Here is a 14,236-nt window from a genome sequence, read left to right on the forward strand (position 1 = left end):
ACATCTGCTCCTCGTTAGGCCGGGACGCCAGCGGGGCCGGGGGGGCCGGGGGAAGCCAGAGAGGCCGGGCAGGGGGCCAGGGCCGCGGGAGCCAGCGCGGCCGGTGCTACGGCGGAGGGTCCCCCCATCGCCAACCGCCGCAGCCTCGCACGGCTGACCGCACCCGGCACGGCCACGGCCCCTGCGGCACCACGGGCCTCGCACGGCCACGGCCTCGCACGGGCACCCAGCTCGGGGCCCCCTGGGCTGGGCCGGGGCTGCCAGGGTCCCCCCGGCCCCGGTGCTGCCGGCAGGGTGGCCCCTGGCACCGGGCACAGCCGGGGCAGGTCCCTGCCCACGGCCTGGCCTGGCCCCCAGCGCACCGCATCCCACCGGGCCACGTCCCCGCGCACCCGGGACGCCACGTCCCTGACACCACCGGCACCGCGCCGGGGACAGGGGGGCACCGGGGGCAGGTGGTGACGCCACGGCCACCCCAGCCCCCCGGCGGGACGCGGCCGCCTGGCCCCGGGCCCCCGTGGCTTCCCCAGCCCGCACTGTGATGTCACGGCCTGCGGTGACACCCGCCTTGGCCCCGGCCCCGGGGTGATGTCACGGCCTGGCGCGGCGGCACGGGAACCGCCGCTCCCGGGGGCTCCGCGGGCGGGTTAAACGGAAACAGCTGCCGGCAGCTGGCGGGGAGGGGGGGGGCGGTGTCACCGGGACCGGGGGGGGGGGGAGAGGCGGTGTCACCGGGACCGGGGGGGGGGGCGGTGTCACCGGGACCGGGGACGGGACACCGGGGACAGCGGGGCCGGGGCCATCGCCGGGGGCCCCGCTCTGCCCCGGGGCTGGACCCCCCGGGCTGGGCCGGTCCCACCCCAAGCCCCGCACACCCCAGTACACCCCAGTACATCCCATTACGCCCCAGTACGCCCCAGCACGGCCTCGCCAGCAGCTATAATTAGCCCTAATGAGCCATAATTAGCCCGGCCGCCCCCGGGGCTCCCCCCGCCGCCGGCCCCGCCCCCGCCTCGCTCCCGGCCTTGTATGGAGACAGACGGAGCCGGGGGGGGGGGGGGGGGCGGCCGCACCCCCTGAGGGCACCGCCCGGCCGGGACCCGCCAGCCGTGACGTCACGTCGTGGCTGGGACCGGGCCGTGACGTCACCGCGTAGCCCGAGGCGGGCGTGACGTCACGCCGCCAGACGCGCCCCGTTGCCCAGGCCCCGCCCCTCCCGCCCTGCCCCGCGGCCGGAAGTCGAGGGAGACGTGGCGGCGGCGGCGCGTGAGCACCGGGGCGGGGGAACGGGGGGTCCTGCCCCGGGAGGGGGCCCGGACGGGGGGGGTCCCGGCGGCGGTGGGTCCCGTCGGGGTCGGTTCCCGGGGGGTCCCGGCGGGGGTGTGGGAGGGGTCGGTCCCGGCGGGGGTCGTCGGTTCCCGGGGTCCCGGGGGGGTCCCGGCGGGGGGGGGGCGGTTCCCGGGGTCCCGGCGGGGGTGTGGGGGGGGGGGGCGGTTCCGGGGGTCCCGGCGGGGGTCGGTCCCGGCGAGGGTCGGCGGTTCTCGGGGTCCCGGCGGGGGTCGGTGGTTCCCGGGGGGGTCCCGGCGGAGGGGGGTCGGTTCCCGGTGGTCCCGGGGGTCGGTTCCCGGTGGTCCCGTGTGCGCTGGCACCGTCCCCCCCGCAGGATGGTGACCGACGTGCAGCTCGCCATCTTCGCCAACATGCTGGGCGTCTCGCTCTTCCTCCTCGTCGTGCTCTACCACTACGTGGCCGTCAACAACCCCAAGAAGCCGGAGTGAGGCGGCCCCGGGGACACCGGCACCCCCCGCCCCGCACCGGCACCGCCCCCCCGCACCGCCGGGGCCATGGAGGAGCGGGGCCGGCCCGCGGCGGTGCCGTGCCGTGAGGCCGCGCTGGCCCCGGGCCCGCTGTGACACAAACAACGACCGTACGAGACAGAACCGTGTCGTGTAAAAATCTCTCCCGTGGGGAGGAGCAGGGCGGGCCCGGGGGCACCGGGCGCCGCTGCCGTGAGCCACGGTGGCCGGCCCCGGCTCCCCGGTGGCCACGGCCGGTGCCGGGCGAGCCGGATGCTCTGGCTGTGCCCGGCGGGGCGGCGGAGCAGGTCCGTGGCCCCCGGTGCCGCCGCGGACGGGGCTCTGCGCCGGCGCGGCTTCGGCGTGGGGCCCGCAGCGGTGCCGGTGGGGCCTCAGCGCAGGAGGAGGGCAGCGGGCGGCAGGAGCTGGGCGAGGGGCGGCCGGCGGGCGGGCTCTGCAGCGGGGAGAGCGGGCTGGAGCGGGGCTGGGGCGGAGGGGCCGGAGCCCCCTGCCCGGGCCCTGCCGGCACGGGGCACCGCGGGGCCGGGGCGCCCTGCCCGCACCGCAGCCCCCCGGGGCCGTACCTGGGGGCGCGGGCCCTCGCCCCCGCGCAGGAGCAGTCCCTCGGCGCTCTGCGCCGCCCCGGGGGGCGCGGGGGCCTCCGGGCAGAGCCCTGCGGGACAGAGACCGGCGTTGGCAGCACATCGGGGGCTCCTGGCTGGGGGTGACGTCCCCTCCTGCGCCAGGGTGAGCGGGGCCGGGTGCAGGATGGGTGCTGCAGCCCCGGCCCCACACCGCGGGATGGCCCCACGCCGCGGCCGACACTGGCACCTACCCGGGCTGCTCCGGGGCTCTCCTGGTGTCCGGCTTCTTCGGGAGCGCCTGCGGCGAGGGGGGGAGAGGGTGGGTGCCCGGGAGGGGTGCTGGGCCCTGGGGTCGCGGGAGCCCCCCACAGAGCCAGACCCATCCCTGGGGCGTCTGCGCTGTGCAGGAATCGTGCGTGTGGGGCAGGAACTCCAGGCACAGCCCCAGGGGGGTCTCAGCCCCACACACGGGGGGTGTCCAAGCCCTTTGGGAGGCCCCCGGCCAGCCAGGGCGGTTGGTGTGCGGTGCCCCACGCCCTGGGGTGCTGTGGGTGACTCAGGAGGGGGGGTCCCAGGAGAGGGGTCCGACACCCCCCACCCGCAGCCCCCCGGCCTTCCCCAGACCCACATTCCTGGGCCATGGGGCAGCCCCCTCCCAGGGCTCGGGGCCCTGCCGTCCCCCCGGCTGCCCCCCGCCCCAGGCCGTGCCGGTCCCAGCCGTACCTGCAGCGGGGCTGTGCCGTGGGCAGCTGCCGGCTCTCCCGCGCCGTGCTGGGCCTCCCGCGGTCTGTGCCCGGTGCCGGTGCTCGGGGCGCCCACCGGCGGGGTCCCTGCGTGACAAACGAGACAGAGCTCAGCCCGCGCCGGGGTGGGCTGTGGTGGGGGCACCGGCTGCCCGCCCTGGGTGCACGGAGCCGCCGCGGCGCAGGTCGGGCTGCCGATGGGGACGGCGGAGCCGGCAGCGCGTTGGGGCCGTTCCCAGCCCGGGCTCCCGCAGCTCCCGGTGATGGCACTGGGGGAGCTGGGACGGGCCCGGCCGCCGGTGGGCTGCCGTGGGGGCTGCTGGGCACGAGGGGCTCTCCTCAAGGCCCAACGCCAGGGCCGAGGGTTGGTGCCTGCCACAACCGGCTGGGCTGTGCCCCGGCAAGGCCCCGGGCAGCACCGCACCGGGAAGGAACCGGCGCCAGGAGAGCTGCCCTGCGGCAGCCGAAACGGGGCACGAGAGAGAACCCTCGGCCTCGGCACAACGCGGTGACCGGATCCAGCTGAGGCTGCACAGACGAGGGGGTTACCGGGGGGTCCTGCAGAGACACCCCCCCTGCTCCCGGCACCCACGAGGCCGCAGGCAGAGCACGGCCCCGTCGGGGCTCGGCCGACAGGGAGAGCTGCTGGCAGCTGGAGCTGGGTGCCTGGGGTGCCAGCCAGAGCCGGGGAGTGCCAGCCAGAGCAGGGGGTGCCTGGGGTCACACAGGGGGTCACGCTGCCAGGTTGTGCCAGGGCAGGGCAGGAAAAGCTGCGTCCCGGTGCCAGGAGCGCGGCAGCCGGGGCAGAGCGTCCCCTCCAGCACTCTGCTCTGCCGGTCCTGGCTCCCGGTGCCGGAGGCAGCCGCGCAGGCAGCACCCGCCGGCACAGCTGAGAGTGTGGGCGAGGGAGGCAGAGCCACGCTGCCCCGTCCTACCGCGCTGGGCTCTTCCTCTCCGGCCCCACGGGGTCTGCTCCTGCCCACACGCCGCCCCGGGGGCTGGGGAGTGGCTCTGGCTGGGCCCCGCACGCGCGGCAGAAGGACCAGACGTGACGCCGTGCCCACGAGAACACAAGCCTTTTATTTCCTCCCCCCCACGTTCTCACGGCGGGTGAGAAACGGTCCCCCCCAAGTGCCGGCGAGCGAACCCGGGGGACGCAGCGGCGCGAGACACGGCCGGAGCACGAGGCGAGGCGGCGGTGGGGGACACAGCGATCCCCCACCCCGAGCACACGCAGCCTTCACGCACCGACAGCGCCGGGGTCACCCCCAGCCACCCCGGCACCCCCTGCGCGGACCCTCGCCCACACCCCGCTGGTCTGGGGGCACGGGGATGGTTCCCAGCACAGCGCAGCACCCTGGGGTCCCCGTCCAGCCCCACGGGGCTCCCCCCCCACGTGGGCATGCCGGCAGCAGCGCTGAGCCCTGCCCGGGGGGGAGGAAGCAGCGCGGGGGCACCGTGAGCCCCTGGCCCTGTTTCGGCAGCCGCCGTGGGCAGAGCGCGGTGCAGCCGTAGGCTCACCGGGGCCTCTCTCCCAGCCGTGCTGGCGGCCTGGCAGCTCGGCCCCCTCCCCGGGCAGGATGGGCCGTGTTCAAAGCCCCCCGTGCCCAAGCACGGCTCTGCCAGCTGCCTGGCCCCGGCCACGGTCCCGGCCCACCATCGGCTGCAGCTCAGCCGGTGCCTGGGAAGGGACAAGGCACTTTGGTGTGTCCCCGGGGACGCTGCGGGAGGGCTGAGGCCGAGGGAAGGCGAGTGAAGGTTTCTGTGCTGGCTTCTCCAGAAGCCCCTCGGCCCCTGCCCGGGCACCGGCACTGCCAGCGTGGGCAGGGCCATGGTCCCCAGCAGACAGAGTCCCTCTGACCTCGGGGCAGCTTCTGCCCAGCCCGGGGCTGCGGAGCCACCGGGCAGGAGCTCGCCTGGCCCCGCAGAGCCGGGCCGGAGCAGCCACGGACGGGGCTGGCCGTGCGGTGTCTGTCCTGAGCCAGCCAGGGCCGCTGGGCTCGGGGCAGGGCACGGGGCTGAGCACCCAGGGCCCTGCTGGGGCACGGCGCGGTGGCTCACACGCGTTTCTTCCACACAAACCCCCTCCTCTCCCGTCCGGGCACGCGGCGAGGCCGGCACAGCTCTGCTCAGGGCCGCGGCTCCGCGCAGCAGCTCGACAGGGACCGGAGCAAGCGCAGGAGAGGGCCCCAGCCCGGCTTACCTCTGCCCGGTGCCGGGGCTGCGGCGCTGCCGCTCGGGGGGCTCTGGCTCGCCGCGGCCGGGGCTGGGGGCCCGCCGCAGCCGAAGGTGAAGCTGGGCGAGGCTCGGATCTGCGGCGAGTCCTGCTGGCTGGTGCCGTCGCTGGAGCTCCTCACGCGGGACAGGGCGTTGTCGGAGGCCGAGGTGGGGAGCGCGCTGGAAGGGGGGAGAAAGAGGGGCCTCAGCCCGACCCTGCGGGGAGGGGCTCCCCTCTGCGTGCCCCCCGTCCCTCCCCACCAGCCCCTCTGCGTGCCCCCTGTCTCTCCCCTCCACCAGCCCCTCTGCGTGCCCCCTGTCCCTCCCCACCGGCTCCTGCCCAGCGCATTCACCGTCCCCAGGCAGGCACCGTCCCCCCCAGAGCCCCGGGCTGGCGAGCAGCTGGGGACAGGGCCGTCACAGGGGGCTGGCCCTGAGCCACCGCAGACCCCGGCCCCCCACTCTGTCACCGTTAGCTGCAGGGTGACGCTCGGAGCACCCTCCGCACCTCTGACTGCAGCTCCCCAGCCCTCGCCCCGGCCGGCCCTTACATGGAGCTGCTGGGGGGGCTCTGGGCACCCCCCCTCCTCCGCGGGCCCGCGCCGGCGCCCTTCATGCCGCGCACGTGCTTCAGCATCCAGGCGCGCAGGTTGCCGAGGCAGCTGTGCTCCGAGAGGACGAGCCGGGGCCAGGGGTTGCAGTCGGCCATGTCCAGCGCCGCCACGGCCACGGCCCTCCCCACCTGCGCGGGCGGGAGGGCGTCAGAAGGGCCTGGGGGGGGCGGCAGCTCCAGGGGCTTGGGGCAGGGAAACGGACAAAGACAAGATAACCCAACCCCAAACCCCAGACAGCCCCCAGAGCTTGTCACGGGCTCCATGGAGCTGTAGGAAGCCACAGGGCAAGCCGGGCACCCCCAGGGACCCACCGGGCAGGCGGCCCCACGCTCAGTGGGGAGACACGGGGGACCCGTGTGCCAGCGACAGTGAGAGACGCGCTGGGACAGCCCTGGGCTGAGGGCAGGAGCCCCCGGTGCAGCCAGCAAGGGAAGTGCTTCGGGGCTGGGGTCAGCAGTGGGGGCCTGCGGGGTTGGGACACACCAACGGGGTACAGCACCGACACTGAGAACACCCTGACCCCCGGCACGCAGCCCCCCGGCACGCAGCCCCCTACGGCACGCACCCAGCCGCCCCTTACCTGCTCGAAGAGCTCCACGGTGTACCTGGCGGGGCAGGCGGGGGGGGGCGGCGGGCTGGCCCGCCCCCGGTCGTGGCAGGCCCCGGGGATGCTGTTCACCGCGCGCCCCGTGTTGTAGTTGCACTCCAGCGTGTAGCTGCGAGGCACAGGGAACCTGCGTTACCCGACGGACCCACGCTCGCCCCAGCACCGCGGCACTCTGGGATGACAGAGCTGGGGTGACCCCCCCGGAGTCCCCAGCGTCCCCTCCCAGCCCCAGGGGGAGCCCACAGAGAAGATGTCAACTAGACCCTGGCACTAAGTGCCATGTCCAGGCTTTTCTTAAACCCCTCCAGAGATGGGGACTCCACCACCTCCCTGGGCAGCCCCTTCCAATGGCTAATGACCCTTGCTGAGAAGAAATGCTTCCTAATGTCCAACCTGACCCTCCCCTGGCCAAGCTTGAGGCTGTGTCCTCTTGTCCTAGCGCTGGTTGCCTGGGAGAAGAGGCCGACTCCCACTGCGCTACAACCTCCCTTCAGGTAGTTGTAGACTGCACTAAGGTCACCTCTGAGCCTCCTCTTCTCCAGGCTAAACACCCCCAGCTCCCTCAGCCGTTCCTCGTAGGTCAGACCCTCCAGACCCTTCACCAGCTTGGTCGCCCTCCTCTGCACTCGCTCCAACACCTCAACATCTCTCTTGAAGTGCAGGGCCCAGAACTGAGCACAGGATTCAAGGTGTGGCCTCACCAGTGCCGAGCACAGGACCCGAGGCACTGAAGCCTGAAATCGAGCACGGCCGTGGGGTGCAGGTGGTGATGGCTGAGCACCCCCGGTGCCAGCGTACCCCCCTCTCAGACAGGCAGTCACCAACGCTCGAGGCACCCAGAGCTCCTGGGGACACCCCTGCTGCTGCCTGTCCCAGTGAAGCAACGCCCAGAGACGTTCTGTGGCCACCCCGAAAGGGCCTGCAGCCCGCCCCGGTGAGCGCCCACGGAGGACAGGGCAGGGGGCTCACGAGGGGCAGGGCAGCGTGGGTGGCACGTCGGGGCAAAGCCTCCCGCTGTGCCCATTGGCAATGAGACCCCAGGCCACCGGTGTGGCACAGACCGTGGGGCTTCAGGGGATGGGTGGGAGAGCGGCACAGCTGCTGGAGGGACGGGCTGCAGGAGGGATGGGGAGGGACACGAGGGGCATGAGGAAGAGGAGCTGGTCAGGAAGGCGGGCAGAGCCTGGCACGGCTGGGTCCTGCCCCGAGCACCTCATGCTCTCCCTGGCCAGCCCCCAGCCCCCCGAGGGCCGGGGGGACACGGCTGCCCCCACAGACGCGCTGTCACCGTTCCCCAACGCCCCGCGTCCAGCAAGACCCCCTGTGCCCCCCGGACCCCCTGGCATGGCCTCGGGGCTGTGCCTACCTGTGGATGATCCCCAGGGCTTTGTAGACGGCCACCCGCCCGCTGCCCTCCTTCGACTGCCCGTCCCGCTTGTCCCGGGCGTACATGTTCTTCTCCGAGAAGTTACAGCCCGTGAAGTCGAAGTGCGGCGAGTTCAGGGAGATGAGTTTGGGGAACAGCATGTTCTCCACCTGCGAGGCACAGAGGGGGACGCCGGGGGAGCCCGTGGCTGCGCTGCCAGTGCCGAGCTCTGGGACGCGCCGGGGTGTCGGCTGGGCCCGCTCTGCCCAACTCCAGTGTCTCAGACACTCCAGCCCTGCCCAGGGGACGCTGCCCACCCCTGCCTGCCCCTGCCCGTCTCCAGCGGGGAGAGGCAGCAGCGGGGCTGCCCCCAGACCCTGCTCATGGTGGTGCAGAGCAGGGAGCCCTGTGGCACAGCTCTTTCCCACCCGGGGAAGGGGCAGCTCTTCTGCCCTGCCCATGCCAGCTCCTGGCGGGGGGGGAAGCTGAGACCTGCTGCTGCCACCACGGTCACAGGCCTCGGGGGAGGGAGGGGAGGAGAGCAAACCCCACGGAGCGCTGATGGGAGGGCTGATGGCAGGGCGGGCAGCAGCCCTGCGCCCTGGCCCCTGGCCCCACTGGCACCTCCCAGCCCCTCTCCCAGCAGTGGGGGCGAGTGTTTGGGACCCCAGGAGGGGGCAGAGCGACAAGAGGGTCCCAGCCTGCTCCAGCGCCTCCGCGCTCCTTCCCCCTGCCCTCACCTGGTCGTTCTCGTCGCTGAAGCTGTTGCCGTACATGAAGCAGCCGCGCTTGGAGGCGTGCCCGTGGAGATCCACGTAGTAGGCCAGCCCGCTGTCCCGGGGCGGGATGGCTTCGGGGAGAGGCGCCGGCGGAGGCCTCTTGGCGTCCTCCTCACAGTGCTCCGCGGTGTGGCTGGAAGGCAGGATCCAGAGAGCGGGGTCCTTGCCGCCCGGCTCGGCGGCAGGCGCTCCTGGGAGCCGGGGGCCCCGGGCAGGGCCGAGGTAGGAGCCGGCACGCCTTGTGCCGGGGGAGTTGCGGAGGTTGTTGGCTTTCTCCAGCTCCGACAAGGCGCCCTCCGGGCACCGGGCGCTGCCGACGGAATGGTTGGAAGATTTTGTGCTCAGCGAGCTGGTGCTGAGCGGGGAGACGAACGTCCTCCAGTCCGGCGCGCCCGGCAGGACGCGGCTGTGGACGTGGTGGTAGAGGAGCACGGCCTTGGCGCCGTAGATGGCCGGGTGCAGCTCGGCGTCGGGGTTGAGATACTGGCGGTTCAGGTTCACCCCTCGGGAGTCGGTCCTGCGGAGAGCAGGAGGGGCGTGAGGCCCTTGGTGCAGCACCCCCCGTCCTGCCAGGGCGGACCCCGCCGCGCCTCGCACCGGCCCAGGCTGCGGGCTCCATCCCGCGGCACCCAACCGTCCCCTCGCGGGCAAGGACTCTGCCCCAAGGCAGCCGAGAGCCTCTCTCCTGGCGTGGTGGCCCTCGCCTCAGCAAGACAGAGGCCCCAGGGATCCCCCTCCCTCCTCCCAGCCCCGACACGAGTGCCAGGACGGCCTCCGAGCGCCTCGCGGACGCAGGGCACGAGCTGGGAAGCCCTGACCCGGGAGGTGACCCCTGCAGGCAAGAGCAGCCCCGAGCCCTCCCCAGAGCTCCCGGGGGGTCGCAGGGACCTGCAGCCTGCGGGCCTCAGCTCACCCTTTGCTGATGCAGGATCTCAGCACCGCTCAGGACCATCACGGAAGGCCCGGCGGGCTGCGAACCGGGAGGGGAGCCCAGCCCGGAGCCCGACGGAGCCGCAGCCCCCGCTCACTCACCGGTAGTGGCCTCGCACCACCCCGTCGGGGTTCAGCATGGGAATGAGCTTGAAGACGAACATGCGCCGCAGCATCTGGGCGCGGGGGTCCTCCTCCCGCAGGATGAAGTCCAGGAACCCGTTGAAGACGAAGCTGGAGGGCGTTTCTCCCGGGTGGACTCTGCTGCTCAGGAAAAACACCTGGGGGCAAACAGAGAGGGGCGGTGGGCAGGTTCCTGCCTGCGCCGAGTCGCTGCCGTGGCTCAGCCGAGGGGTCCAACGCTCCCCGAGCTCCCCCCTGCACCGCAGCCAGGCACCGCGCTGCCCGGGACGGAGCCGGGGCCGTCCCGCGGAGCACACAGCCAGGGACCGGTGTGGCAACACCACCTTTTCGGTGACCTTAAAGCCCATCCAGCTCCAACCCCCTGCCACGGGCAGGGACACCTTCCACCAGACCAGGTTGCTCCAAGTCCCATCCAACCTGGCCTTGAACACTGCCAGGGAGGGGGCAGCCACAGCTGCTCTGGGCAACCTGGGCCAGGCTCTCACCACCCTCACAGCAGAGAATTTCTTCCTCAGATCTCATCTCAATCTCCCCTCTTGCAGTTTAAAACCATTCCCCCTCGTCCTGTCACTCCATGCCCTTGTCAAAAGCCCCTCTCCAGCTTTCCTGTAGCCCCTTCAGGCACTGGAAGGTGCTAGAAGGTCTCCCCGCAGCCTTCTCTTCAAACGCAGCACCTCCCTTGGCTTCACAGCTTAACGGAGCAGCAGCAATAAAAGGAAAACAGAACAAAACTCCGAGGAAACGAGACGCTGAGTTTTGCCCTGAGGAAGCAAACAATCCCCCTCCCTGCGGAGCGCCTTTCCCCGCCCCGGCCCCAGCGCCGGCGCAGCAGCTCACCCTCTTCCCGGCGAAGCGGCGCGGCCGGGGCGTGCTGGTGTCCGGGAAGAGCTTGTCCAGGCGGGGCTCCCGCTTGTCCAGCATGCCGTGGCAGGAGGTGACGGTCAGCAGGTCCACCCGCAGCTTGTCCAGGGAGTGGCAGAGCAGCTCGCGGTGGTAGTAGACGGAGTCGAGGGGGCTGCGGGGCGAGGAGGGGCTCAGCCTGGCCGGCAGCTGCCACCCCGGCCGAGCGCGCTGCCGGGAGGTGAATCCGACCCGCGGGGACCACGACGTCGCCGTCAGACCCTCGCTGCTGGGTTTTGGAATTCTCTCAGCTCCCCGTTGCGTGGCAACCCAAGAACAAACACCTTCCACCAAACCACTGCTCAGCCCTTGTCCAGGACAAGGTATTTATGACCCCAGCCCCACGGCATGAAGGTCTCTGGGGCCGGGAGGGGCCGCAGGACAGACCCCTGCATGCTGACTGTCCTCCTCCCCCTCGGCCGGGCGCTAAGTTCTCCCCTGACTTCCAGGAGAAACTCTTCAGAGCAGAGGAGCTCCCTCGCACGACCCCGCGGAGCCCAGCGCCAAGATCTCCCGCTGTGACAGCAGCTCTGGAGGACGGGGGCAGCAGGAGAGACCCCCGGGCCTCCCCGCAGCCGGGCAGGGAAGCAGACCAGGCCTTGGCCTCCGAGAACCCCCTCTCCTGAGGGCTGCGGTTCTGTAACAGCCGCCCCTCCCCCGGACGGGAACCTGCCCTCGGGGACGCCGGGGGATCCGGCCCGAAGCTCCGAGGGACCCTCGGGAAGCCCCCGGAGAGCTCACGCGTGGGGGAGCTGCCGCAGCTGCTCGTGCCGAGCTGGGCCCAGAGAAGCGAGGACCAGGCAGGTACCGGGGGGCACAGAGAACCCCCCGCCCTGTGGCCAGGGCCAGCCAGCACCGCGCCGGCGCAGCGGGGGGCCGGGGCGCGCACCTGCTGGGAGACATGTGCCGGCACTCCTGGAAGCGCCCGTCCAGCCGCGCCAGCATCTCCTGGCACTCGGCGTAGGAGAAGGGGTAGCAGAAGGCGAAGTAGGTGGTGGCCCCGCGGTGCTCCAGGAAGCGGTGCACGAAGGACAGCACGAACTGCGTCTCCACCACCTGCGGCAGACACGGAGCAGGGGCTGAGCAGGGGCAGGGCCCCCGGAGCCACCTCCCGGGCATGGGCCAGGCAGCTGCGGCCGCCACAGCACCACGGTTCTCCTCTGGCACCACCGCGCCGGTTCCCTCGTGCATCGGGCGGCGCCCGCAGCCGCTCGCCCCTCTCCACCCGCACAGCAAGCGAAGCTGCCTCCCAGCAGATCCCAGCCCGCTTCGCTCGGACCCCCGACACGCCAGGCTGTTTCCTGCAGAGCCCTTGGCTCCCCGCTCGCCGTGCGGCACTCGGGTCCCCAGAGGGACACCAAAGCCTCCCCGTGCGCCTGGCTCCGGGGCAGAGCTCTCTGGGAAGCCCAGCGGGTTCTTTCTGGTCGCCGTGCCCACCCACCAGCACCCAGAGACCAAACCACGACCGTTTCGGCACGCTTTGCACGGCTAACAAGGGCTGCCAAGCTCAGCCGTACGTCGTGCCTCTCCCTGGAGCCAGCACGGGTCAAATGGAGCGCTGCCTTGTCCTGAGCCAGGGGACCGGAGATGCCCTCCGGCCCCTGCTCCGTGGGGTGGGAGGGGGCCGTGCTGGGGGGCCGCTGCCTCCCCACAGCAGCGTGCACGAGCGAGGACAGCCCAGAGCACCCGGAGCGCTCTGCCCCAGGCAGCTCCTACCAGACTGAAGACAGAAAACGCCAGGACCAGGAAACAGCGTCACGGGGCCGCGGAGTCCGGCTGCGGCCACCTGCCCTGGGGCCGCCACAGTCCAGAGCAGCCCCTCACCTGCCCTGCCCCGGGGGTCACCGAGGGGTGTCTGTGTCCCCAGAGCTGCCCCCCCCACACACAGGGTCCCCTCCCTGCCTGTCACCGCGCTTTGGCCGAGGCCCCCCCACCCCAGCCCCGGCCCCCCGCCCGTACCTCGAATCTGGGCCGCTCGCGGATGCGCTCCCAGCGGGGCCGCACGGGCAGGGTGCGCACGAAGGGGGACATGCCCTGCGAGTACAGCCGGCTCTGCTTGTTCATGTTCACGATGTGCAGCTTGATCAGCTTCCCCGGAGCGCCCCCCCGCACGCTGAAGTAGAACCAGGACCTGGGGAGGGACAGCAGCGCCGGCTCAGCCCCGCCACGGCGCCCCCGAGCCCGCCAGGCCCCGCGGGGCGCAGACCCCCTGAGCCCCCCACCCTGCCAGCCCCGCCCCGGCCCCTCGCCACAGCCCCCCAGCCCCGCCGACCCCCCCAGAGCCTCCCCAGCCCCCTGCCCCGGGAGACCCCCGGCCCCCCGACCCCTCGCCACAGCCCCCCAGCCCCCTGCCCCGGGAGACCCCCGGCCCCACCGGCCCCTTGCCACAGCCTCCCAGCCCCGCCGACCCTCCTCAACCCTCGCAAGGCTCCCCCAGCCCCCTGCCCCGGGGGACCCCCGGCCTCCCCAGCCCCTCGCCACAGCCCCCCAGCCCCACCGACCCCCCCAGAGCCTCCCCAGCCCCCTGCCCCGGGAGACCCCCGGCCCCCGACCCCTCGCCACAGCCCCCCAGCCCCCTGCCCCGGGAGACCCCCGGCCCCACCGGCCCCTTGCCACAGCCCCCCAGCCCCACCGACCCCCCAGGCCCCGCTGGGGCCCCTCTAGTCCCCTGTCCCGGGAGACCCCGGCCCCACCAGCCCTCCCCGTGCCCCTCCCGTCCCCCCCCCGCCGCCGGTACCTGTTGCCGTTCTCGTACTCGGTGTGGGCGCAGTCGGGCTGCGTCCACACGTTGAACTCGTAGTCGGCGTCGGGCAGCGCCGAGCCCCGGCCCGCGGCCCGGCCCGCCCCGGGCGGCTCCACCTGCTCCACCCGCGCCAGGTTGCCCGAGTCGAAGCGGGAGCTGAAGAGGAGCCCCCCGCACCTCACCTCCATGGCGGCGCCCCGCGCATCGCCCCGGCCCGGCCCGGCCCGCCGCGCCGCCCGGCAACACCAACGCGCGCCACCATTGGCCCGCCGCCTCCCAGCAACGCGCCCGCCCATTGGACGGCGCCTCGGCAACGGGCCGCTGCGCCCGGGGACACGCCCCCTGCTGGCCACGCCCCCTCCACTGACCACGCCCTCACTGACCACGCCCCCTGCTGGCCACGCCCCCGAATGACCACGCCCCCGTCGGTGCCCTTATAGACACGTATGTGCACACGTGTGTGCGACATGTATGTGCATGTGCACACGCGTGTGAACACACGCACATGCACACGTGTGTGTATACATATGTGTACGGGACACACGCACACGCGTGTGCACATGCAGCTGTATATACACACGTACACTCTCATACGCACACATGCACACAACACGTGTACACACGTGTGCCCACACCCCTACGCACACACGAACACACACACACATAAATGTGTGCACTTATGTACACAGGGACACATGTATCCACTCATGCACACGCACTGACACGTGTGTGCATGCCTGTAGACACGCACATGCACACATACATGTATATACACACATGTACAGAACATGCATATGCAGATGTATGTATATA

General features: G+C 72.6%; 2 protein-coding genes across 2 annotated transcripts; one reads left to right on the forward strand and one right to left on the reverse strand.

Moving 5' to 3' along the window:
• Positions 1 to 1,158: 1,158 nt before the first annotated feature.
• OST4 (oligosaccharyltransferase complex subunit 4, non-catalytic) lies at positions 1,159 to 1,940 on the forward strand. The gene is made up of 2 exons (XM_068410087.1): positions 1,159 to 1,266; positions 1,664 to 1,940. The coding sequence occupies exon 2, from the start codon at positions 1,665 to 1,667 to the stop codon at positions 1,776 to 1,778; it is 114 nt and encodes a 37-aa protein (XP_068266188.1). The 5' UTR covers positions 1,159 to 1,266; position 1,664; the 3' UTR covers positions 1,779 to 1,940.
• A 2,475-nt stretch (positions 1,941 to 4,415) lies between these two features.
• On the reverse strand, positions 4,416 to 13,621 carry AGBL5 (AGBL carboxypeptidase 5). The gene is made up of 10 exons (XM_068402771.1): positions 13,418 to 13,621; positions 12,640 to 12,811; positions 11,570 to 11,736; positions 10,618 to 10,795; positions 9,739 to 9,917; positions 8,668 to 9,223; positions 7,928 to 8,097; positions 6,535 to 6,670; positions 5,892 to 6,082; positions 4,416 to 5,520 (listed from the first exon to the last, which is right to left on the reverse strand). Exons 1-10 carry the CDS (start codon positions 13,609 to 13,611, stop codon positions 5,253 to 5,255), a joined length of 2,211 nt encoding a protein of 736 aa, XP_068258872.1. The 5' UTR covers positions 13,612 to 13,621; the 3' UTR covers positions 4,416 to 5,252.
• Between the last annotated feature and the right edge of the window lie 615 nt (positions 13,622 to 14,236).

This window comes from Nyctibius grandis, chromosome 1 (genome assembly GCF_013368605.1).
Source record: "Nyctibius grandis isolate bNycGra1 chromosome 1, bNycGra1.pri, whole genome shotgun sequence".
NCBI lineage: Eukaryota > Metazoa > Chordata > Aves > Nyctibiiformes > Nyctibiidae > Nyctibius > Nyctibius grandis.

What these genes read in the sequence shown, in the direction of transcription:
- OST4 (XM_068410087.1), top strand. Translation starts at nt 1,665, where the DNA reads ATGGTGACCGACGTGCAGCTCGCCATCTTCGCCAACATGCTGGGCGTC.
- AGBL5 (XM_068402771.1), bottom strand. Translation starts at nt 13,611, where the DNA reads ATGGAGGTGAGGTGCGGGGGGCTCCTCTTCAGCTCCCGCTTCGACTCG. An exon ending in GCGAGCGGCCCAGATTCGAG is followed by an intron (nt 11,737 to 12,639) that starts GTACGGGCGGGG and finishes TGTCTGCCGCAG; the next exon opens with GTGGTGGAGACGCAGTTCGT. An exon ending in GCCCTGGGGATCATCCACAG is followed by an intron (nt 6,671 to 7,927) that starts GTAGGCACAGCC and finishes TGTGCCTCGCAG; the next exon opens with CTACACGCTGGAGTGCAACT.